Here is a 26,050-nt window from a genome sequence, read left to right on the forward strand (position 1 = left end):
AAAGGACCATCTTCGCAGAGCCACGCAGAGGTCATCCTTAAAGAATTCGCATCAAACTATCAAACCCCGAAAATCAAAAGAAAACTGTAAGTACAAACGGTTTTATTTTGATTATCAGACATTTATATTTAATTGCATTTAAAAAAAAATATATTATAAAATTAAATCACTAATGCTCTTTAAAATTATTTTCTTTAAAATTATTTTTATTTAAATATATTTTTTCATGTGAAATTCTTTTTACAAAAATAAATTCTCAACATTTTGTAATTAATAAAAAAAAAAATAATAATATTTTCAATAAAAATAAAAAATAAATTAGTTAAGTTACATACTGAACAATTTGGATATTATTAATTAAAGTAATAATTACGTAATCCTAAAATAATATAAAGTAAAATAATAAATTGTTAGCTTCTGTTTTAATTGTTGATCAAGTAATAGTTTTTTTTTTAATTTAAAATATGAAAGTAACGTAACGATATGTTTTTTGAAAAATAATGGGAAATGATAATAAAATATTATAAAAATAATAATTAACAATTTTAAAGAAGATTTGCTTTTATTTATTGGAATCTTTTAATTTTAAATAATATGGTTAAGGATCGATATTCGTAAAAAAAATATACAATAATAATAATAATAATAACAACTATAATGATGATATTAATTTATATTTAAAAAAAAAGAATTATGAAAGAATAGATCGCTCATCGATCCAGGAGATTTGATGTAGCATTGAATATATTAAGGGACGAGCCGTACAGGTCGTCACCATTTTATTAAGGGACGAACATATGAAGTTCGCCACCATTTCGTCATAAAAAAATTAGTATGACAGTGATTGGTGTTATTAACCCAGGGAGAGGAATCAGCAGTACGTGCGCCACTACTGGAGGGAAGCCATCACAAATTAAATTTGCTGTCAGATTCTGAGGAACAGAACAGTCAAATAATTTTTGATCTATTCTATTTAAAAGCAAAAAAAGAAATGCTTATATTATATATGTCTCGAAATAACAGAGATAAAATCATCTAATTTATTTAAAAGCAAAAAAAAAATAAATGCTTCTATATCTCTCAAAACAGCAGAGATAGTGTTAATTATTACGAATATTACGATTTTCGCGATAAATAAATATTCGCATCGATCCTTACTGTATAGAAAACAATTCCTATTAAAAAAAATAAAAATTTATAAAAAGTATAATTGAAATAAAATGAATATTCGAATTAAAATAATAAAAATATAATTTGTTCAATGTTAACCTAATTAAACGTATTTTGCTAAACTAAAGAGTTTGTTCAAAAAAAAATTTAAAATTCAATGCCAATGTGCATTTTATTGATCACTTATATTAATAATTAAATATTTAATAATATTTGTAATTTAAAATAATAATAAAGTTCACGATATGATGATAATCTAAATATCATTAAAACTTCGTTATACAATTGTTTAATTAAATTGATTAAATTGTCTGATGGTCAAATGTCGTTTGTAAAACTAACAAATTATCGTAAAATGTATTGTAAAACTAACATGAAGAGAAATATTTATGTATAAACATATTTGAAATTACTATATTATGTCTAATATCAAGAATGCGAAATTTTAACTTTAAAGTATATTTAAAAAATGTTATAATTAAAAAACGTAACTGTATCAGAATGAATAAACATAAATGTATTATTATTAATTAGCGAATTAGCGAATTATGTTAAAATATATAATAAAACTTTTAAATAAGCCGTACCTTTATAATTAGAAATAAAAATTGTAATATTCATATATTGATGATATTTTAGCATATAGTATGTCTAGTATAAGAAACTAAAATTTAATGTTTGCATCAAATATATAAATGTTATTTTGATAAACTTACGTATGTTTTTGAGCTATATCAGCCATAATTATATAATTAAAAAATTAAAATAAAATGTTTACGTTTTACATATATTGTAACTTTAAAAGTAATCACATAAGTATAACTAAGAATTATAAAAAAAATAACAAATTATTATTTTATATGTTACTAACAATATTGCTACAGGTAAAATAACAAAAATTGTAAAATTAACAATAATATTTTAAAATTAAATATGTCCAGATTTATATAATGCTAAATACAAAATATAACTTTGATGCATATTTTAAAACATGTATAACAAATTTGTAACACAGAAATTGTAAAACGTGCGTCTTATTATAAATTTAAATAATTGTAAAATGTAAAAATATGTAAGCAAGGTGCAAAATCAGTATTTGGTGTTTATCCAGTAAGGGAAAAGATTTAAATATTTTTTGTTTATACAGATTCACTAATTTCATCGGGAAAATTAGTTCATTCTAAGGGTGGGGGTGTTATATATTTATATATTACAACTCTTTGTTTATGTGGGAGCAATGAACTTACATAAGAGTTTTGATCCAGAGGTCCTTTTTATGGACTAACACGACGAAGCACCCCTTTCTTACACCTAATTAACATACTTATATAAATAGGGGAATGTCCTTCGTTCGTCAGCATTCATATTGATAAACATTACAACTCTTTGTTTATGTGGGATCTATGAACTTACATAAGAGTTTTGATCCAGAGGGGCTTTTTATGGACTAAGACGACGAACCACCCCTCTCTTACATCTAATTAACACACTTATATAAATAGGGGAAAGTCCCTTGTTCGTCAGCATTCTAACTAATAACTTCAAACCTCACGGTCAGTCATCGTCTGATGACCGACCCCCCCTAAATACCGATTTTCATCGAGCTCACGCGAAAATATAACAGTAGCATAATAGCAATTTGTCCTACTCAAACAAAAATTTCCGTGATGTTATATTTATTTTTAGTGTCCTTCTTTGATATTTTCAAAATCTGCTCACCTTATATATTTTGCATTCTGTTTATTATTAGCTACGACCCAAACAAATAAAAATGATATTATCCAACGATTAATAAATGGTAAATCGTTCTTGGCATTATTACAAATCGATTGTAATATCGAACGGGAGACATGACAACCCCTATAATAAGAACATATATTAATTTTCTTTAATTTGTTGCAAAATACTATTGTTTATGAGACGATTTTTTCGAATTTACTTTAAATTCGACTCTTATATTGTATAAACATTGAGTCTTTGCTTCAAAAAACGCAAAATGACGACACTGACTCGAACATAAACTTATGAGATAAGTAGAATGAAGCGATGAAGATGAAACCGAGGACATTTTTTCAGAAAAAAGCAGTTACACTTTGGAAAAATATAAAATCATGCCAGTCTCCTAGCTGTAACATCATCGCATACCAAAAATCACTTTTGTCTTATATTACAAGAGAATGATCATAAAGCTAAAAAATATATACAGTTGTAATGCCTTTAATATAATGGAGCAGAAAATCTTTACATCCTATAATCGGACTAAAATTGGGATCAATGTGGCGGACCACCTTTGTTCGCACAAATAATGTTCCACAAACAACTGAAGATTGTAGGCAATATTTATTTTAACTGCTGAATATTAGCACCAAAAATACTGGTTACAAATTTTACTATATGAAAGGTCATGAAAAATACATTTTTAAACTATTTTTCATTATCATACATAAGTTTTAATGCAGAACTAAAAAAAACGGGCCATATTGGCGGTAAAAATGGGAGGACTATTGTCTTCCACACAAACTGTGTCTCGAATGTGGGCGCAACTAACTAAATACATTATCTAACCGTAATGCTTCCTCTACACTCTCTGGAAGTTACCGAACCAAAGGTCTACCGAATATGGTCGAGGTCGCCGAGACATTAGAGCGGGCAGACCCGAGCTCGACCGAAGTAGCCCCGAATTAACACATTATATTTTCCGTCCTTGCCCAACCATGGCCTACTTCCAGAGAGTGTGGAGGAAGCATAAGAAAAAAATCGTCTTGTTATATATGTTATACATTTTGAAAAAAATGGACTACGGGGTCAAAAAATTACTTTTTAATTACAAAAATAAATAAAAATTAAATATTACTCTCGAAAATAATTATGGGATGAACATATAGCAGTGATTTTTAATGTATTCAGTTGAAAAGGCCATTTGAAATCTAGGGGGAATTCCCTACCTGATTGTAATATATGCATTAGGTTTAACATACATTATAACTTTCGAATGACATTTTAATTTAACTCATTGCAAAACAGTATGTACTCGATTCTTACAGAACATGGTTAGATTTACTGATTTAGAGTAGTGCTGTCCAACTAGCGGCCAGCGAATAAAATCAGAATATTACTTCAAATATTTTCTTATTAGTCCGAATTATTTTTTCGTATAAATAAATAAGTTTAAGGTGACAATAATTGATTTTTCAATTACTTTACCACAGAAATGTTAAAATAAGACCCGCGGGCTAACAGAAGTTGAACAGCGCTGATATAGAGCAGGTCTGGGCAACAAGTTGATCGCGATCGACTAGTCCAGTGGTCGGCAAACTTATTAGCCAAAGAGCCAAATATGTACATTACAACGATTAAAAAAAATTGAGAGGCAAATCTACTTATTAATTTAGCAAACCTTTATTATAATTTTCCAAATCAACACAAAGACGTTCAAATTTAGAGCTCCATATTTAATTGTTTTTTAAATCCGGCGCGTCTTGCGCAAATGCCCGTAGATATTTGTGCCAGAGCCGCACTTAATGGGCAAAAGAGCCGCATGCGGCTCCGGAGCCGCACTTTGCCGACCTCTGGACTAGTCAATCGCTAAGTATAGCCCGAACGATCGCGATTTTTTTACACGGTAGATACGTTCCACCAAAAACCGTGTAATAAAGTAATACATGGAAAAATTTAAGATTGGTTCCATAGATTTAAAAATCCGTGTTATCTGAAAAAAAATTGTGGTATAGATAAGAAAACCATGTAAAAAAAGGTAACGTCGAAAACCCAATAAATAAATTCTACAAATATTATTCATAGACATGTATTTTAATTAAGAAAAAAATAATACATATTATTTATATAAAAATAATCAGATAATACGCGCACGTTTATGAAGACATTTATTTGTTATTATTGTCCTATGTTGTTGAATGTCTTGTTATTAGGAAATCTGTTAATCGCTTGTTGTTTTTTGTTTCACTAGTTGTTTATAGATTTCTCGATCACAGCCATACAAATCTGCGGGTCCTGTTGGAATTCTAAAGCTCGTTCTAAGAACTGATAATTGAGTTTTTTAATTATCGTTCTATATACATATTTACGAAAAGTTTGTCTTTACCAGTATAATATATATATTTCCAACCAACTGTCATTTGCATCCGCTCTTTGTCGCTTGCAGCTTTATATTTATATATGTATTTTTTTTTAATAACATAATTAATGAAATGTTTATAGCTCGTTTTTTATAAGTACAATATGACAAAATAAAATCGTGTTAGAGCAAATAATTCGTGTGAAAATATGGTATTCGTTCTTTTTAGTAGTCTGCGTTATTTCAAAACCATGTAAAAAGAGTTGGCTGTATTCTCAATCTGTTTTGAGGCCGAAGAAGTTTGATTTTGCAACCAAATAAACGCCGAAAAATCTGTTAAGTTATTAACATATATAAATTACCACATATTTAGAGACATGTAGATGCCGCTAGTAGGCGATGTAGTGGAATGGCAGGTCTCTTAACTTCGTTGGCGTGTCGAGTTGTATTATTGTCGACTGTGATTGCTCTCTGGACGATCTGCTGATATATTTTCCGTCGATGTATTCTTCTAGCTCGCCTCTGCTGCTGTGACTCCGTGGGGTCTCTCCAGCGTCTCTCCATTCTGTTACCAAGTGTCACATATTTTATAATACTAGTTTAAGACAGCAAGGGTAGGATAACAATATTATTATGCGCATGGTAGAATGTATGGTTTAGCGCGCGTCTTTTCGAAACAAAGAGTAGTTTTCAGCGGTACTTATGGGTGATTATTAAAAAAATCTGCATAGATCATTCTAATAAAACTACCAATTGTACAATATGACCGCCATCCGTTGAGTCATCCAATTGTGAGGAAAATGAAACACATAGATTCATATATCAGGAGGCGTTCATTTACACTTTTGCTTATTTTTGTATTTCGAGATTATTGTATATCTCGAGTGTCTCTTTTTATTCCGCTTTTGTTTATAGTATTTTTAACCGTTTGAATGGCGTAAGGACGCCGGTTTACGAACGACGACCGCTAAGAAGCGGATGTCCGTTTCTAGTTTTGTATATTTTTTAAATTATGAATTTTTTTTTTCTATACTTTTTGTGTATTTACTTGTATAAACTGGATTTAATTTTGTTCCTATAATAAATAGTGGTTCACAGAAAAAAATTTAAAGTTTCAGAAATATTTTTTTTTTAATATATTTATATACAAAATCATCTATATTTGCCAAAAAAATGCTTGGCATTTTTAGCATACACCGCTTAATTTTGCTTGGCACTAAAAGGGCTAAGTAGTAAATCTGCAAATTTAATTAGTTTCGCTCTCAGAAAAATTTGATGACTAGCACGTAAAGAAGTAATTGTTGCAGTCTTAGATTGCTCTATTGAAAACATATTTTTTTAATAACTTTTTTATTTATTTTAAAATGAATAGGAAACAATGACGAAAAATTAGGCTAAATTCCAGTCCTCAGTCCAATAAAAGTATACGGAAATATTAAGTTATTAACATTGTTATGATGTAGTGTCAAAATAAAATTAAATTTTAAAAAAGTATTCTATATCTAAAGAAGATAGCTGATATTATGTGCGATAAGTTCTTCCATATGCATTAAAAAACATGTAGCATAATACGTGCAGGGAAATTAATACTAGGGGGAGAAATAAGCATTTCTTGGACGATAAAGGGTTCAAGTTTCTCACATAAATTAAACGTTACTAAAGAACATGTTGAAGTGCTGCGGGGGAAGTACCAGAAATAATTAATTGTAATGTAAACTACTATTATTTCCAATGGATATTTATTTATACAAATGGCATCATGAGATTAAGTTATTAATTACGCTGTTATAATATGAATCATCAAGTTTATGGAAATTTTTAATATGCTTCATAATAATTATCTAAATTATTATTATTATCATAATTAGCTACCAAGTGCAAAAAGCTAAAATTTGAATGCGCACAAATATAGGTGGAAATTTGTTTTCGAGCGTATCTAAAAATAAAGTTGATATACACAAGTTTCACAGATTTTCCTTGTAGGATTAGGATGTAACAAAACATGCAATTAGCATGACATAACGTATACTAGGGTAGCAGTTGTTCAAGGATTTTGGTAGCAGAAGAGATGGTCCAAATCTTATTACTTTTAGCAACACTCAAAATCACTATGCCTTTAATGTTTTCAACTGTTTAGTCATCACTTCTGTATTTGTCACATGACTCCAAGTATCACACATGAACTGATTATCCAATTGAAAGAAGTAAAGACCACAAAGGATTCATTCCTTTGAATGATGGATAAAAGAGTCTACATCTGATAAATAAACCATTCATTATTTCAATCAACAATGAATGGCGATTTGATTATCGCATTTTAAACAATCTTATCGCAATAAGTTGGCGCCAAGTCTGAGAACCGCTGTAAATGTATTAATGCAAAACAAGAAAGACTGCATTCTTTCAAAGGTCGTTCATATCCAATTCTTTTTGCAATGCGCTACAACTAGAAACACAAGGATAACGCTGACATTTCTACAAGTGATCTAATACACAGATCGTGTCTTTGATTCTGCTATTTTTTTTAAATTCATGCAAAAACTATTACTCATATAATAATCAATATATTCATTCGCACTTTGAGACGAACAGGATACCCATATAGTATGTGAATATATTTTCCCTATTAAAAATAAATAGAAACGTATTATATTTAGAGCAAAGTTCACGTTTAATGTAATTTGTAGTTTTATCATGATACATTATTTAAAAAAATATTAATATTACATAATCAGCACTGTCATGATACATTACGTGATTAATATTGTATAGTAAAAAATATTAATATTAATTAATCAGAACCGAAAAAGGAAACTGATCATATTCAACCAAATAAGCAAAACAATACAGAGGCAAGATAGTGCAATAAAAATTGTCATGTGATGATTAACAACCATGATTCATAGGGATATTAATTATTCCAAGAAGAGATAAATATTAATATCACAATTAAAAACATTAGAATTTATTATATTTTACCATTTTAAAGTATATAATGGAAAATTGTAAATGTGGTTTGGAACTTTTTGGGTTTTAAATATTAATTTTCTTTTTTTGAATCTATTATTAAATTTAATAATTGTAATTAGATAATAAAACTATTGTCTAAATGTGCGCTACAAAATATAAATGGAGTGAGGTCGCACGTGTGCGTGCATATTTGTTGTTACCGCGTTACTGCGTAAATTTGCATACTATATAGACAAATATTTAAGATTTTGTAACTATTGGTCAAAATTGTTCTATTTATAAGACTCTATCTAACATTTTCTACTCATTTAAATACTAAATCCAGTATATTATTTTAGATTAAGTTTTAAATTTATTAAATATTGTATTACGTTTTAAAATAGGTATGCAACTTTACTTATAATAATAAAACAAAAAAATATTAAAAGGTTTGCAACATAAAATAATATTAAAACATAACATTTTGTATAATTTAAAAAGAGATTTGCAGTTTAGTTAAATAAAAATTATAATAAATACCATATATTACACATCAGCAATTATAAGACATTGATTGTGTTTTAGCGCATTTTAGCGCATTTTAGGCGTTTGAGTGCCCGTTTTCTTGAAATAATGTGATATAAATATATACATTGAAACAGTTTTATCATAAATTCAAATTTTAATAATAAGAACGTTTTTTTAGTGACACTACAATCGCATCTTATAATTTTAAGAAAAGTTAATTATATGTTTTATGCGTAAATATGAAAGCCAGTTATTGCCCTTGTCATGTGATCGTCGTGAAAGACAGTATCTCTAAATATTAATAGATAATATGCACATTTTATGGTATATGAAAAGTTAAAAATGCGATACACTTTGAAATAAACTTTGAAAACGTTTAAATACGTTCTTAACATTATCTTTGCAATAAAATATTGAACAAAGAATACACAATTATTAATAGTTTAAGCATAAATGTGATAAGAAATATAACCAAACCGCTATAACATAATTTATCCAAGGTTTTCCTTTTACATACTCAACTATAGAATTCTAAATGCCAACGATTAAGATTAATATCATATATAATTGTCACGGATATTTTTGACAGCAAAATGGAGAAATGGAGAAATCGATCCAAAATCCCACTCACGTTTCAACTCGGCCTACGCGTTATGCAGTTGAATTTTTTTGCACTTTGCACTTTTCGCCGTCGTATATGTACAGTCAAAAAAGGAAATCGAGGACGGGAGGTGACCAATCGATATTAGTAGCCCAACATATGGTCGACAGAAGGTGAGGTTTGGGCCCGTTTCGTTGGTAAAATAGCAAAATGGGCGATAACTCACCGAAATATGTCACTAGTAATCTTCGGCTTTGTTTCTGTGGCTCGTATAAACTAATTTAGTATAACAACGGCATGCGACCGCTAAAGTGGCAACATTTAGTGCTACCAACTCCAACGAGCCACCTCACCTATTGTAAACAAGTTGGCCCTAACACTGCGCCTTCGCGCCATCGCCAATTAAATAACTTCAATTTAAAAATGCTGATAAATAAATTTATATTTTACACGTACACAAACTTTATAATGCGTTAAGCAATAATTAAATAACTGTACAAAAATTACTTATTTATTTAAAAATAAATTAACGGGGTTATTCACACCGAAAATAAAAGTGCGTCATATTTAAATATAACAAAGACACATTGAAAAAATGCATACAATGTTATTCAAACATAAATGTATATTAAATTGTATTCCGCGATTCCCGCTCGATCAGGGCCGGCCCTAGGTTATTTAACGCATCAGGCAAAAACTAAATTTACGCCCCCTCCACCATAATAATACTTTAATAACTCGTTACATGAGCGCAAAAATATAATTCAAATTAAAGTAATTTAATATTACATATATTTGACACCATACTCTTTATCACGATTGTGGGTATTTAAGAAGTTGTAGTTTTATTTTCGTCGCGATTTTTTACGCGTGAAATAATCTAAAGAGTACACAGTAGTGTATACAAAAAATATCAGATTATATTCTTTAACAATATTGTTTGATAAGTTTAAGTGAATATTGCGCCTTTATTTGGTATCACGGCGCCCCACAAGATCTAGCGCCTGCACCTCGGGCCAGCTCTGATCTCAATATAGGTATTAGTGTATTTATCTGGCATTTGTGCATTCATTTTGTGTTAAATATTGTCAACAAATTAAAAAAAAAACTTTCTCAAACACTGCCATTTCACGCTTAGGAGATATATAGCGAAGACTTATTTTGTGAAATGTCGTTATACTATGAATTTTCACACACTTGCAAATTAAATGTAACGATAAATCTTTATCAGATTGTTTGATTTATCAAACTTATTCAGATTGCATTTTCATCATATAATATAAAAATTAATTTTAAACTTTCAAACTAGAAATTTAATGAGAGTGTTTCATCTAAAAAATAATAACAGAATATTTTAATCGACTAAGATATAATAATTTTAATAATTATTGGGTTTTCTTTTGACACTAATAAGAAGCCAGATTCTTCTTATTACATATCATAGAGTAGTTTTCTTGAATTTCAAAAGAGCTTTCGAAACAATAGACATAACTATAATGTTAAAGAAATTAGAGATATAGGTACGAGTGAAATAGTTTTAAAATGGTTTGATAATTATTTAAAAAGTTTTAATAAATTGTGCTCATTCCAAAGAGAAAATAATATCTCACGGTTTACTACAGGGAGGCAAATTAGGACCAATGCTGTTTATAATATATATTAATGATAAAACTAATAGTATATAAATATATAAAATACATATGTTAGCAGACTTTGATTTATTGACTATATAATAATGTTAAAGAAGTTGTAGATAATTTAAATAATGAATTATATATAATATAAAGATGATTAAAAATTAATGTAATTAAACTAAATATATGTATGTTTATTAATTATAAAGACACGTTAGATAATAATATGAAAATATTATAGATAACTCTATTATGGAAATAGTTGATAATACTTTAATATAATATTAAGGAGTCATTTTTGATAACAAATTAAAGTTGAAGGAACATTGTAATTATTAAAGAACTTGTAAATTTTTAGGAACATTGTAATCGATTTTTGATGTGTGGAATTTTCGTTTTTTTTCAACACTAAAAGAAAGAAAAAAGCGCTGTTCAAAATATATATCAAAACAATATTAAACAATTTGTTAACAGGTGACAGTTGTTGTTTATAACATAACAATCAGGTGATTGTTTGTTTGAATTTTTTTTTAGAGAAGAAAGGTAGAAAATCTGTATTGGTGCAGCAAAAAATGTTATACAGTTAGCTCTGGCGTCATGAAATTTTCACAGCTTATTTTATCTGAAATTTCTGGATCAACGCAATTATGTGCTATGGAGCTTTTCAATATACAGCTAACCGCTAAAAGGTAGTGAAGTTCTGGTTTATTATAAAATTGAACAAATATATGCTTTGTGATACTATGAAATGTTATCTACCCGTTGATCTAAAAATTAATGATAATTGACAGCAAACCACGTTGATATCTCTAGAACTAAAGTTTACAATGGTTGGCTGATAAAAACCCAACAATGATAAGTGTGTGGAAAAAACCCAGTGTAATAAATGCGCTAATAGAAAGAAAGTACACAAAATATTTTTTGTTAAATAAATATTACAAAATATAACGATATTATATAAATATTAAAAAAATATTTTTTCATTGCATAAAAACCAGCCCCAGCTACTATAAGCTATGAAACTATTGTATGGTGTAATAATAAATTAAAAAGTAATTAAAACGGATCTCACGTATTCCTATATTTTTAGTTTCACAATACCTACTTGTAGGAGTTTATTGTTACCCCGTTGTAATGCATTAAAATAAAATCTCCAGTGGCTCTTTTTTATTTTTAAATCTAAAAGATAGTGTAAAGACATCCATTTATCAGCTTTTGCTTTATCACACTAAGTGTAGGAATAAAACATATGCATAAAATCTAATGTCCCTAAATAAAATCCACTAAAAGCTACGACAAATATTAAAGATAACTTAAGAGTAGATTCGCGCATGTATTTTTTATTCAATTCAACTTTTTATTCATTTTAATCTTTACTACAGTATTTTTCACTAGTGGGTGGTTAATGCATACGAACCATTTCATTTTATTTTACATTGAAAATATAAGTTTTACTTTAGTAAAATAATACAGAACTAGTCATTAATTATTACCATATAAAAATAAAAAATATTTAACTATAGTAATTTAGCCTTTAAGATTTCAATTTTAAGGTTGTAGGAATTAGTTGCGTACTACCATATGTTAAAAATATGATATTTAAGCATTTCTTTTTATTAAAAATAAAATGCGAAAAAATATTGTTTTGAAAAATAATTTTTAATTTTTTTGTTCCAATATTATTTTAAATATTCAACATTTAACACCAATATGTTATATAATTTCAAAATGAGATTCATTTTATCATTCTAAAGCTGGTTCACACTATATAACAAAACTATGTTGCATAACAATTTTATACAACTTGTTTTATATCCAAGAAGTTGTTATTAACACGGATTACACTATGTAACTATTATAAGTTATATAATGTATTCCGTTATATAGTGTAAACCGAACTTAACACATACATTTTTGATTTTTAATAAATAGCTTCTACACACATTATTTAAAGAATATATAGGTATTTCAGTTATTTAAAATAATATTACATTTATAAAGATTTATATCATAATAATAAAGTTATTCTTGGAAAATATTGACGAAAATTTACATTCCATTCTGTTTTATGGGCTATTATGAATTTACTATGATCCAGAAAAATATTCAGCCACTTCGTTTTTAACAGTGCATACATCAATGATTATTATGGGTGTCATTGTCAATTCAAAAGTATTTAAACAGAAACGTGTTGTATAATAATTAATCAGATCAATTAAACACTAATTGGTTTTCTTGCAACACATTATACAACATTAAATTAACACTAATATCTATAAAATAAGATAAATTTATAAAAATAATTTCCCAGAAGACTGTATTTAAAATACCATAGCTAAATAAAAAAATAAATATTTTCATAAAAATAAATATACATATCACAAATGGTAGATGCAATCACAAATTATGTACAAATTTTCTTTTAAAGAAAGTTTTAACAAATTCAAAAAAATAATAACATCGACAAATCAAATTAATATGAAAACCATAGGTAAACAGAGTAAACAAATAATTACGTTCTAATATATTAGCACGAAGCCCTAGATGCCAAAACAGCATAATTCAACAAAATAAATATTAACACCTATAACATACATGTCAAATAAGTTAAGTCAAATAAAAATTCACAGCAAATTTACGATAGATACGTTCGAACGATGCCTTTCACTCTCGCCCTACATACAGGACACTGCAGTAGACCAGTAGCGCACAAGGTGCAACTGACTAGATGTCCACAGGGTAAAAACACCACACTGACCTAAAAATAGCACCGGAAGTAGAAAAAATATTATATTTAATATGTCACAGTTTTTACCTCAGAGTCCAAGCAAATTTTACAAGTTCTCGCATCTCTCAATCGTTTGTTTTCCTTTTGGAGCGTTAACTCACGAGATGATGGTACATCATCTATATTTTCAGCAGCTGCAGCATTTTGATTGCCTTCAGCATTATTACTATTCTCTTGATCATTAGCAGGAGACCCGGTTTCAGATTTTTCATCAGCAGTATCTCCATCGGCAGCGACTTCGTCAGCATCCTCCAAATTTGTTATATCGGTTATGATGCTACAACAAAATAATAATTTATAAATATATATTATTTTATTGTATTATATAATACATTATACAGCGTATTAAAAGCTTACGATGAATTTAGATTCCGTGACTCGGCATTTTCTCCCATAAGATCAGAATTGGTAATCATTCTAGTCACTTGGTTGACTACCGCATCGTTTGCGCCTTGCAAATACATATTGTGGAAAAGAGGGTTTGTAGATGTTGATTCAAAGGGTGGAAAAGATTCCGGAATGTTAAACGGTGTCTCTTTGATTTGCTCGTTCAGTGCAGCAGATATTAAATTCATTGGAGCGACATATGATGTACCTAGAAAATAAGGTGCGATTAAGCAGGGAATTATTTTAAGAGATATGTGCATTTAACATTAGATTTACGGAACCCGTCAAAATGACGGGTTTCTGATTTGATTTGTATCAGACAGTATTATTTTACGACTTTTTATATTTAAACAATGCAAATATATTAACACTATTATTATTTTCAGAAACTTCTTATTTATTGAATAAAAAAAGCTTATAATAAAATGTTGAGAATCACTGGATTTGCTTCATTAATAAGTAATACAAAAAAATTGTAAAAATTAAAAAAAAATAGGTAAAAATTAACTTATTCCGAAAACATAATTCACTAAATGAAGGGTTAAAAGCACAATAAACTAAATTGTTATTACTCGTCGACAAGTGCTGTAGTACGATCAGATTCCGAGGTATTGGAATCCTTAACGGCCGTTTGGGTCCCTTACAAATGCTATTGTATTGCATTGAGAAGGGCAAGTGTGAGGTTGCCAAAAATCTACTTGCAAAAGAACCTCTTTCATCTTGGAACAGACATACATATATAACCGGCGATAATGACAGAGTTAAATGTAAATAAAAATGGTATAATTACTAATGATGAGGAACACGTGAGCAATGTATGTGTGGAATGTATGTGCCATACTGTGATATTTTCTCGATCCCGTTTGCCATCAGTTTATTCTTACAATCTCTGTGGGAACATTTTGACTAGAGAAACTTCCACCAAAGATCTCGGAATTACTTTTGAGAGCAAGTGGAGGTTCTCTCTACGCATACACGACTTCTGTCATAAATCTTCCAAGATGCTTTGTTATGAGGATCCCCTTTCACTTTTGAAGATCCGTCAGTTATTTGCATCTTCTATGACACTTTAGTTTGTAACATTCTTGAATCGGGATCTATAATTTGGAATCTCCTAATAACCAAATACTCCCTTTTAGTTGAAAATGTTTTTTAGATTTGGTTATTATTTGGTTATTATCTGTAATTATATCCTAGCGTCTTTGTTTTAGGAGCGTTGGGATATGATTCGCTAAGTTCTCGCAGAAACGCTCTCTTTAATACGCTGGCATTGCACATTGATCTGTTTAATGTCAGCTACGAGGAGCTGGTCTAGTTTATATCATATAATTTTAATATTTTATGATTTTTTTTGTTTGCTTCTTTCCATGTATTATTTTAATTAAATATTTTTTGTGTATTGAAATGATACAATATATTGTCAACTCTCGCAGATTGTCAACTTAAAAGCATCATAAAATAGTATATTCTTCTATTTTTATATCACCTAATTGTACATGCAGAATTTGCCCTTTTCATATTTGCAGATGCCAAAACGAAATGTGTTATAAAACTTACATTGTAAAACAATACTTTTGGACTGTTATGTCCCTTTTTGATGTATCGCTCTTACTAAACACTTTGAAATAGCCCGAGAATTTTGCATCTAAAAAATTGTGTGAGATATATACATATATTTATATTTCTTATGGAGAAATTAAATATTATATTGAAATTAAAATAACCGGGTAGCCATTAAAGATAACAGGGTACTTGGAATTTTTTAAAGTGACGTTAATAATTACAACAAAGGATGCACCAAATTTTCTTTTGTTATTATTGTATTTGTTTTCGAGTCGTTCGGCGACTAGTCTACAATGCGTAATAGGCCTAAGCATTGACTGAGAAAGCAGACGCTTCCTATTTCACGCCAACACTGGTCAGTCAAGTTCCGAATCACTTTCATTCGGAACTCGACCTTTATATCTGATCTAGGGAATCTCCTCGAGTTGAAGTAATTTTTCAATACGACTACCATTGTTGCACAAATTGAATGTAACGATTTAAAATAAAAAATACCCGTTTGTTGAAGACGTTTACGGATCACAGCTCGTATCCTTTCAGCTTGTAAACCGCACTGTAGAGCGAAAATTACGCACGGACTCGTCATGCACGCTTCTACGTCGGAAGCTGTCACGCATCGAGGACAAGATGGGGTATTTTCCAAACTCGCCATAGCAGTACTGGAAACCTATGGAACGGCAAAAAAGTGAATAACGTTGCAGTTTAACATTTGCATTGTGCATATTTACATTATTATTTTCCCGGCACATTTGAGCAAAATCTTTTCCTTTAATTAAAATAAGGAAACTGCAACCGGGGAAATATTTAGCATGCTCCACCCAAGGGTTATCGGTGGACTCCCAAAGGCCGAGTCCGATATCGCAGTGAAAACATCGTACCTATGAAATAATATTTAATAGGTCCGAGCAATGAACCTGTTTATAATTTGTCAAGGCTACGTATGAGCGAATAAAGCTTACTTGATCGTTGGGACCGGTGTAATAAAAACCGGCCGTTGCTAAATCTTTCGGTTTTTGAGAATGCCCCGCCGGCCACTGACGGAACGTTTCCACACGCGACGTGTACGTGGCGAATTTAGGATGCACCGGCGGCGTATGAGAGCATATTCCGAGTTCGTCGATGTTATTTTGCCTCAGCAGATCGCTGTTGTACGACTGCGAAAGCGTAATGCTACTTCTGAAAATATCAATAAAACATCACAGACTGAAATATCAATAGTGATATATCGCGTTTAACTCACTCGTGGGTCGCTTCTTTGATAAACTCGCAATCGGGAAAGTTGCGCAAGTGCTCAGCGACGGGACACTGGCCAGGTTGCCAATTGTTGATTTCGACGCAGCACCAAGCGCATCTGACCGTATCGCCGGTCTCGCCGCGAACTCCGCCGACGTAATAAAAACCAGCTAAAGCCAGCTGTTCTCTAGATATGTTACCGTTCTGAAGTAAAACAAACAATATTTTAAAAATCAATAAAATTTCTAAACATATTGTACAAAATTACCGGCCAATTGACGAAAGAGAGCAGTCTAAGCGAATGGTTTTTGTAAATATCTTCGCCCTCGGGCTCAGTCAGCTCCGTCGTGTTTTCGGGGCTTATCTGGCTGCTGGTTTGTCCGTCGATGTCGATATCGTCCCGACCGAACAAATCCAAATCGGACATTCTAAACAAGCGAGCTGTCACAAATATTTTTTAATTTTGACCATAACACCATATTTATTTACAGATTTATTTTATTTTCTCTACAAATATATTTTCCTCTTTTATTCTAAATAATAATCTAAGCTGTGGAATATTTATCTAGTATGAATAGTCAAATTTATATTTCAATGTTAGAATCCCCTTTATTGGATACCGCGCTATCGCCCGATTCCAACAAGAAAACGCCCCGTGCCATGCTTCCCTAAAAACTAGGGGTTGGCTTGCGTCAAAGGGTATAACACCTATATCCTATAGAGCATTTATAGGAAAAATTAAAAGAAAATGTTGCCCAACAATTGCAAATCCAAAATTGAACTGTTATTAAACGGTGGCCCTGCTAAATAATAAAAATAACCTTGAAATAATTTTTTATTTATATTTTCACGCATTATTATGGCCAAACCTGTGTATAAAATAACGATGAATATTTTTTTAGCAATTTGACTGTTGAGCAACTTATATCGTTACGGTAATTGTTTGTGATAACAGCAAATAAATGCTAACGACAATCGTCGTTCACGTCATAATATCCAAAGCTAGTTACTGCATTAGTGGATCAGTTATATGAAACATTGTTTAATATATATAATTTTATTATTGTACTTTAGTATTGACTATGTAAGATTTTCAAAAACATCATACCAGCAAAGGGTAAAATAATAAATTATATGTTTACTTTATGTAACTCATAGGTAGCTTATGCAGCAAATTTAATTGAGCATGGTATTATAAGTAAAAATTTTAACTTTATAAATAATACAAAAAAAGTAAGAGCAAAATAATAAGTTGCCTCAATATTATATTTTTAAATTTTGGAGCAGTGTGGCCAATTGAACAAACATTTCTAGTTTATTGCAAAACCTTCAAATTAACACGCTTAGCTGAATTATTGAATCGATTTTTTTTTATGGAAAATGGCACTTCGAAATTAATTACTGGGACACAGCTGAGACTTTCGGAAAGAATTCTTAACCCTTTCATAGAGAATTCGAAATATTAATAGTAATGCTCGGCGGGCAGTACGGGTCGTCGCCCAGGGCGCCATTTGTATAAGCACAAGCAGCGCTGTACTGTAATTCATATTGTAAAAATGTAATTAAAAAAATATGTGCTAGGTTAAAAGCGGGATGCTAGCGAGAGCTAAACAGTGTCACTTCAGACATTTTTATACGAAAATATCTGAGATGACCTCTTTTGCCAGGGGCGCTGAATATCCTCGAGCTGGCTCTATCAATATAGGTGCGTGGAAGAAATAATACATTTTGACAAGCATTGTAACTATGTCTTGGGCGCATTGCGACCGACTAACTAAGCACAATCTTATTTAAATAAAAAAAAACTACAAAAAATGGTTAAAATGTTTTTTGAGACAAGACAGCTGATATTTTGCTGAAGAAGGAAGGGGGTTTATTTAAAGTAACGTTATACCAAAGTTTGTAAATGTTGATTTTAATGCATTTATGGAAAAATAATTTCGTATTTGGGGATAATATTACGGCTTTAAGGCGAGATAGGATGTAAAAAAGGCACGATAACCACATAAATCAAGCATTTAATGTGTATTTATAATACAATACAATATTTAATCAAATTGTATTGCATTAAAATAAATAGGAGCAAAACTATTTCGTACAAAATAGTATCTAAAAAGATAGTAAGTATTACTAATGCATCCATAGTTTAATGTGTCAAATTCATAATGAAAAATATATATGTAGTGTGGGGTCTGGGAAAATAATCAAAATAGGGGGTCGATGTATTTTTTAACATGACTTTAATAACACGTTTTCTTTATTCTATCAATGTTTTTTTTGATGGTAGAAAAGATTAAATATTGGCAAACGTATTCAAATATGTGCTATGTGTATTCGAATGAAATAACTTAATAAACATGCATATTATGTAATATAAAAGTTTTACGTATATTCTGCTGGGATGCTTATTTAATACTAATCTTGCAAGTGATCCAAAAGCTTCCAATGTCAGCAATCGTTGCCAAAAAATGCATAATAAATAAGTTATAAATAAATTGCAATGACAGAAGTTGTTTTATCATTTTCGTAGACCAAATTATGAAAATGTTAAGGATCGCTATTTTCCGAATACAGCTGGCGATAACGTTTGGGTATGAAAGAGAAAGTAATATACGTTTTTTAAAAGTGCGAGAGAGAAAAATGCGAGTTATTTTAACCTTCAACTCGATTGTCATTTTATAAGCAATTGCGTCGGGTTTAGGACTTTGCTACTTGTGAGTATGGTCTTGATTGAAATTAAACTATATTTTAAGTAATATTAGTTTAATTACAACGTATAATATGTTTATTATTGTTCTAAATTTGTAGATCAAGCTATAATCTCAAGAATTCAATGCAATATGGCGCATTGTAGCCGCATTTCGAAAGTGAGTTTGTAAATATGATTATTCTATAAATAAACTATTTGCGCATTCTTAAATACATTATGATTTCATTTATAATATAGTTTTTATTTCAAAAATATTGATTCAATGTCGTTATGTTTATTATTATTAGGCTTAAAGTTTGAGTTTATGTTCATTTAATTAATATTGTAATATATAACAGTTTTACTTTGTATTTTTCAGATTTTATTAACAAACACTCGTCATTACTCTAGCAAAGTATCGTTGAACGATGTCGTTATTGTATCGGCAACTAGAACACCCATGGGATCATTTTGTTCCAGTCTATCTAGTCTTTCTTGCACACAACTAGGCGCAGTCGCTATCCAGGCAGCTATTGAAAGAGCGGGAGTCGCGAAAGATGATATCCAAGAAGTAAAACTTAAAACATTATATTAATCTATACATTCAAAACATAATTATGTCAGTTTTTCCAATATTTTCCAGTATATGAAAATTTATTTGATATGATTCGCAATACTCGAAAAGAGTACTTTACATGTTCTCCGCTGCTGTTTCTCCTGTTTATAAATAACATAAACACAGCAGTTGTTCATTTAAACTGTTTTTTTCTTATATACTATAAATCCATTATAGCGATTATCAATTCTTTATCTCTGCTAGATGTTTTGAATTCATCATGGAAATGGGCTTCGGTAACGGTAAATCATAATAATGTAGTCGATCTTAAAGAATATAGATCGGTAATGCGGAATCTCAGTACCTTGAAATAATTTTACTATTGGAACATTTTTACAAATTACCAAAGGGCAACACCCATGATATTTTTATTTTATTTTTTGTGCTGAAATACATTTTTGTGTTATGATCTCGCTCACTGATTCAACCCATATTTGCGAAATCAAAAATATTTAAATTGCAGAGATAGATATCTTTCATATTTCATACATGGAGTTGAAGTGTTTTCTAGTGGGACATTGATTTTTATCTTTTGTTCGGCTATGTGCTTATGCTTACAAATAATTATACTTTCAGGTCTATATGGGAAACGTATGTTCTGGAGGCGTCGGTCAAGCTCCGGCTCGTCAAGCTGTTATTTTTTCAGGACTTCCTAAAAGTACGATTTGCACGACAGTCAATAAAGTATGCGCTTCCGGTATGAAATCGATCATGCTTGCCTCTCAAAGTTTACAATGTGGAGCTCAGGATGTTATTTTAGCCGGAGGAATGGAATCGATGTCTAACGTCCCTTATTATATGAAAAGAGGACCCTCACCTTACGGTGGCGTTCAATTAGTCGACGGTATTGTATTCGACGGTTTGACTGACGTTTATAACAAATTTCATATGGGAAACTGTGCAGAGAATACTGCTAAAAAGATGAGCATTTCTAAACAGCAACAAGACGATTTTGCTATTAGCAGCTATAAAAGAAGCGCAGAAGCATATAAAAATAATGCATTTGCTGCTGAACTTGTTCCTGTTAGCATTCCGCAAAAGAAAGGAAAGCAACCGATTGTGCTCAGCGAAGACGAGGAGTATAAGAGAGTCGATTTTGATAAGTTTTCTAAGCTTGCGACCGTTTTTCAAAAAGAAAATGGAACCGTGACGGCCGGTAATGCTTCGACTTTAAACGACGGAGCAGCTGCCGTTGTTTTGATGACGGCTGAAGCTGCACAACGTCTTAATTGCAAACCTTTAGCTCGCATAGTAGGATTCCAAGACGGTGAATGTGATCCGATCGATTTCCCGATCGCTCCCGCTATCGCCATACCGAAATTGCTCAATCAAACCGGAGTAAATAAAAACGATGTCGCATTGTGGGAGATTAATGAAGCATTCAGTGTTGTCGTATTAGCTAATCAACAATTGCTGGATATAGATCCTAACAAAGTTAACGTTCACGGTGGAGCTGTGAGCTTAGGACATCCGATTGGAATGTCCGGCGCCAGGATTGTCGTTCACCTCGTACACACTCTTAAACAAGGAGAGAAGGGAGTCGCGTCCATCTGCAACGGAGGCGGTGGCGCATCTTCCATAATGATTGAAAAATTGTAAGTTCTGTTAAAAATCTCCATTGATAAAACTCAACCGCACATAATATATATTTTTGTATACAGAAGATTATATTTTTATAAAATAATTTATTGTAATTATTTTTGATTAAATAAATAAATATCAAAAAATGCAAATTGTTATCATTTTCAGGGTTGACTGTGACCGTATTAATAGAAAACCCGTTTTGACCCTGTTCACAAAGAATCCGTGTCCACTGTGCGACGTGCTGAAAGAAGAACTCGTACTGTTTGGCGACAGATTCGAGCTGAAAACTGTCGACATAACGCTGCCAGAAAATAAGAAATGGCACCAACTTTACAGATATGAAATACCTGTTTTGTTTTTGAACGACGAATACTTGTGTAAACACAGATTAGATACGAGACTTTTGGAGATGAAACTCAAAGAAATTGAATAAAAACATTTGTTTGCATTTAATATGCTTTAAAATAATTGTAATTATGATATTAAATATATTTATAAAATAATAAAAAATATATTTTTTTTATTGTAAATAAATATTCTGATTATTAAAATATGTATGTATGTAGTACATATAATTTATATCAATTAAAGCTGCATGAGTTTAGAGAGGCATAATTTCAATGAAGATGCATCCGTGACAATGTAAAAGCACACGATAGTGTGAGAGAATACTGGTTTTTTTAGTGACCTGTAAGCAGATGTGCTAAACTTTTTTTAATTAATTCAATTCTATAATTTAATATATATATACAATGTTATTAGTATTATTTTGGAACTTAATTGAGAGAAAATATTTAAAAAATTCACATTGATATTAATGGAATCTATCTGGAATGAAATTTTATAAAAAAATTCACATTCTTGTTTGTTTTTACTTTAAACAATGATATAAAATATGAAGAAAGAAGTATTTGTCACTTCATTAAATTTAAGTAAAAATAAAATAATTTATCTATCATTGTGGGGTACCAAAAATGGCCTTCTTGAAAGCAATAAGAATAAAGATTTAGCGAAGTAAAAACCGGAATTTTTGGGTACCAAGGAATTTTATACTTACTTTCAAAAGCCATCAAATATCATAAATGACCACAACAGTACTTAAACCCTTTTTCATAAGTTACGAAAATCATGTCAAAAAAAATATTTATGTCCCTCATAAAATAAACATTGAAGTATGTATCCATTGTTATTAATGAATGGTAGCTCACAATAAACGTTACGTTTTTAGCAAAGTCTGTACCGGTCAGAGGTGGAGTTAAACAAAAACAGGATTGGTACTATATTGATAATCTCTCCTATTCGCCCGAGTTTCATCGAAAGACCAGTATATAGGATTCGTCCACTAATGCCAAAATCGTTATGGTGAATTTTGTTGAAATATTTTTTTAAATGCATTAATTAATACTATATAAAAATCTTAATTATTTCATGTTTTATATAAATTTTCTTACAGAGAATATAATATTTTTCTATAAACCAATATTAAATATTCGCTACGCATATTTACATAGAAAGTTTTCGATTGAAAATTGTTAATATTATATACATACTAATAGACTGATAGTATGTAATTTTAATTAGCAACAAATTAAATGGTTAGAATAAAAATAGCATAGGGTCAGAATAAAAATATAGGACGATCATGTGAATTAAAATAATATTATAACAAAGTATAAATGGGCAATATTTTTTTTTTAAAGATATTATAAAATATCTGAATTGTTGGACAGGCTAGGTGCGAGCAAGCATGGGGTGTTCAGAACATTGAACACCCCATGAATCACTCAATAAATATATTTAATTGTATGACGCAAAGGTATTCATGTCGATGAATGAAGCAGGAATAACAACAGAGAGGCTTGTGTGCTAACAACCAAACAAGCTGACCCTAAAACGCCTCGATAATGACCATGTATCAACATAAAACTGACATTGAGGTTAAAATACAGATCATATAATATAAATACTGGATATTTGTTATAAATACTGACTATTCATTATTTATACCAACAGGTTTAACTCTGATAGGTGTATAACGACCAATTAATATAAATACTGACCATCTAATATTAAAGGTAATTTAAATACTGACCAGATAAACACAAGACACACGTGGTCGTCACACACACACTACACTAACAAAAATTGTATATAATATTTTTGTTAATAAATCCACTTTGCCGATATGCGAATGACAGATCAATCAGTTGTAGCAATCTTTAGCGTTACATCAATAACAATATAACAATAACGATAATACTATTGCCAACTGAAAAAAATTATTCCGAGCATCTGTCAAAATAATCCTTACTCTTTAATAAAAATTCTGACGACAACCGTATTAAAATTCAAATATTTTATTATTTTTAAATTGACGTAGACGTTTATAAACAAAAGCAAATATAGCAATATTTGTTTATTAATTTTTATAAAATCAGTCAATTTAAAGTCGAATATGAATTTTGATCAATTTGCGATAAATGCGAAAATTCATCTTAGATTTTAAAATAATAAAATATGCAAATGATAAGGAACACTTTCTTAGCTCATTTTGCCTTAATTTTTTTTAGAAGAAAGCAGTTTTATTTTTAAAGTTCACTTCAATTTTGCATTCACAAAATATGTGGGATAGATGCGGTAATTTGCAAGAAATTGAAATCAAAATGCGAAAATTAGAAAAAATAGATACTGAAAACACGTGTTTTTAATAATAATAATATAGGTTCTCACATACCGACGTCGAGGCTCATTGCAATTATACACAGCGTTGTATTAGACCGCGAGCGATACAGCGGTTTGGTAGTGACATCATTTTAAAACGGAGCTTACACAGTTGACCGCGTTGTCATGGTTATAAATAACATTTTGTAAAAACGACGAAAATTACCAATACTGTGAGTTTTACTTAGTATCTACGACTTTATTAATTATAACGTTTTAATTTTTTGCTAGGGATAAAAATATTATTATTCTCCTACTCAAGAGTATGTTGCCATAGTTACGAATTACATCAGACTGTTTTTTTAAATTATTATTTTTACAAATACATACATACATATATAGCCATTATGACACAGTGAAGATACTTGTTATGTAATGGTGACCAGATTTGTAATAAATTAATAAATTTAATCAAATAAATATGTAAGGTCAGAAGGTTATAAATGCAATTCAAAAATGATAACTGAAGAAAAACATACAACGGATGTCACCATAAAATATGTGTCGATTGACAACCTTTCTTTAATAGTGAAGTTGAGGCAGTACATCATATTTTTGTCATACATAAATGTAATCATATTTCTCATTGTTTCTGAAAACTGTCTGCAATAATCAAAACAATGTAACACTCTAACCAAAACCAGATACTGATATTTTATGGAGGCTATCTGTGAATATTGCCTTTTTATATTTCTAATAAATATTAGTTAATGTAAGAGTAATCATATCTTTGTAATAACTTTAATGATAGCTTTTAATTTGTATATATACCTATAAATGTTTTGACATATTGAGGTTAAGTGAAATGAATTACATGTTTCTATTTCTTCTACCATTTGATCGTGAAATTTTGTTAGAACAACTGTGTTATATTTTCTTTTAAGAAAAATATCACACTTACAAAGCCACACTATTACATTAAAAGTTTTGTTTATATTGTTCACGCTCCCATGTGCTCCAACGTTTTGTATAATCTTTAACTAATACTGTGCAAGAGATATCTACTCTGATTAGATATCTGTTCGCTGCTTTTTTTATTGAATTTTACACTCTTTGGCACTCCACGATGCAGCGTAATTTATGACGCAAAATTTCACAACAGATTTCGTAAAATCCCCACTTTTTTCATGACTGAGAAATAAATGAGAAAATTATTAAACGATAATTTTATTAACGAATACGCTTGATATAATAGGCAATGTGCAAAAACTTATTTTATTGAAATAAATATCTATTTTATTGGTTTTCAATTAGCAAAGTAAAAAAATCTGAATCATCTCGGTCAAAATTTAATTAACAACCTGGTCAAAATTAAATTATTCAGGGTCAGAATGCATAGCAAATGGTTAGAATAAAAATAGCATACGGTCAGAATAAAAATATAGGACGATCAGAACTAAAATAATGAATGGTCATAATACTGTTCAGGGTAAGAATTAACATCAAATAGCATACGGTACAAAATAAAATATCTGCAAATATTTTATTTTGTTTTAACATGTAGCGAGCAGA

General features: G+C 30.0%; 3 protein-coding genes and 1 long non-coding RNA gene across 8 annotated transcripts in view; 2 read left to right on the forward strand and 2 right to left on the reverse strand.

Annotated features, from left to right (window-relative positions):
* Positions 1-4,649, forward strand: part of LOC148236508 (uncharacterized) — an 8,238-nt gene extending 3,589 nt beyond the window's left edge. Inside the window, exon 2 of the long non-coding RNA XR_015809105.1 lies at positions 2,795-4,649. This is a non-coding gene — a long non-coding RNA (uncharacterized LOC148236508). The remainder of the gene's footprint in view (positions 1-2,794) is intronic.
* The window catches only part of LOC148236506 (death-associated inhibitor of apoptosis 1-like), a 23,647-nt gene extending 13,960 nt beyond the window's left edge, over positions 1-9,687 (reverse strand). The window contains exons 1-2 of one of the 2 annotated variants that reach the window (XM_088182995.1): positions 9,550-9,687; positions 5,608-5,810 (exon numbers count right to left, since the gene is read on the reverse strand). The gene's annotated coding sequence lies outside the window, so the exon portion shown is untranslated. The remainder of the gene's footprint in view (positions 1-5,607; positions 5,811-9,549) is intronic. The other variant, XM_088182992.1, reaches the window with a different exon arrangement.
* A 2,910-nt stretch (positions 9,688-12,597) lies between these two features.
* Diap2 (Death-associated inhibitor of apoptosis 2) lies at positions 12,598-24,088 on the reverse strand. 3 transcript variants are annotated; one of them, XM_088182989.1, is made up of 9 exons: positions 23,910-24,088; positions 17,197-17,356; positions 16,936-17,132; positions 16,655-16,871; positions 16,424-16,573; positions 16,191-16,362; positions 14,103-14,340; positions 13,773-14,022; positions 12,598-13,715 (listed from the first exon to the last, which is right to left on the reverse strand). In XM_088182989.1, the coding sequence occupies exons 2-9, from the start codon at positions 17,353-17,355 to the stop codon at positions 13,593-13,595; spliced, it is 1,506 nt and encodes a 501-aa protein (XP_088039115.1). In that variant the 5' UTR covers position 17,356; positions 23,910-24,088; the 3' UTR covers positions 12,598-13,592. The 3 variants fall into 3 exon arrangements, with proteins under 3 accessions (XP_088039115.1, XP_088039114.1, XP_088039116.1); XM_088182988.1 differs by having other exon boundaries at positions 17,197-17,369; positions 23,910-24,039; XM_088182990.1 differs by lacking the exon at positions 16,424-16,573 and having other exon boundaries at positions 17,197-17,369; positions 23,910-24,040.
* Acat1 (Acetyl-CoA acetyltransferase 1) lies at positions 19,545-22,265 on the forward strand. Of its 2 annotated transcripts, XM_088182986.1 has the most exons (5): positions 19,545-19,642; positions 19,737-19,795; positions 19,997-20,188; positions 20,810-21,828; positions 21,983-22,265. In XM_088182986.1, exons 2-5 carry the CDS (start codon positions 19,769-19,771, stop codon positions 22,248-22,250), a joined length of 1,506 nt encoding a protein of 501 aa, XP_088039112.1. In that variant the 5' UTR covers positions 19,545-19,642; positions 19,737-19,768; the 3' UTR covers positions 22,251-22,265. The 2 variants fall into 2 exon arrangements, with proteins under 2 accessions (XP_088039112.1, XP_088039113.1); XM_088182987.1 differs by lacking the exon at positions 21,983-22,265 and having other exon boundaries at positions 20,810-21,960.
* Positions 24,089-26,050: the final 1,962 nt, after the last annotated feature.

This window comes from Plectrocnemia conspersa, unplaced genomic scaffold (genome assembly GCF_051122295.1).
Source record: "Plectrocnemia conspersa isolate PC_06_02 unplaced genomic scaffold, ASM5112229v1 ptg000003l, whole genome shotgun sequence".
Lineage (NCBI taxonomy): Eukaryota > Metazoa > Arthropoda > Insecta > Trichoptera > Polycentropodidae > Plectrocnemia > Plectrocnemia conspersa.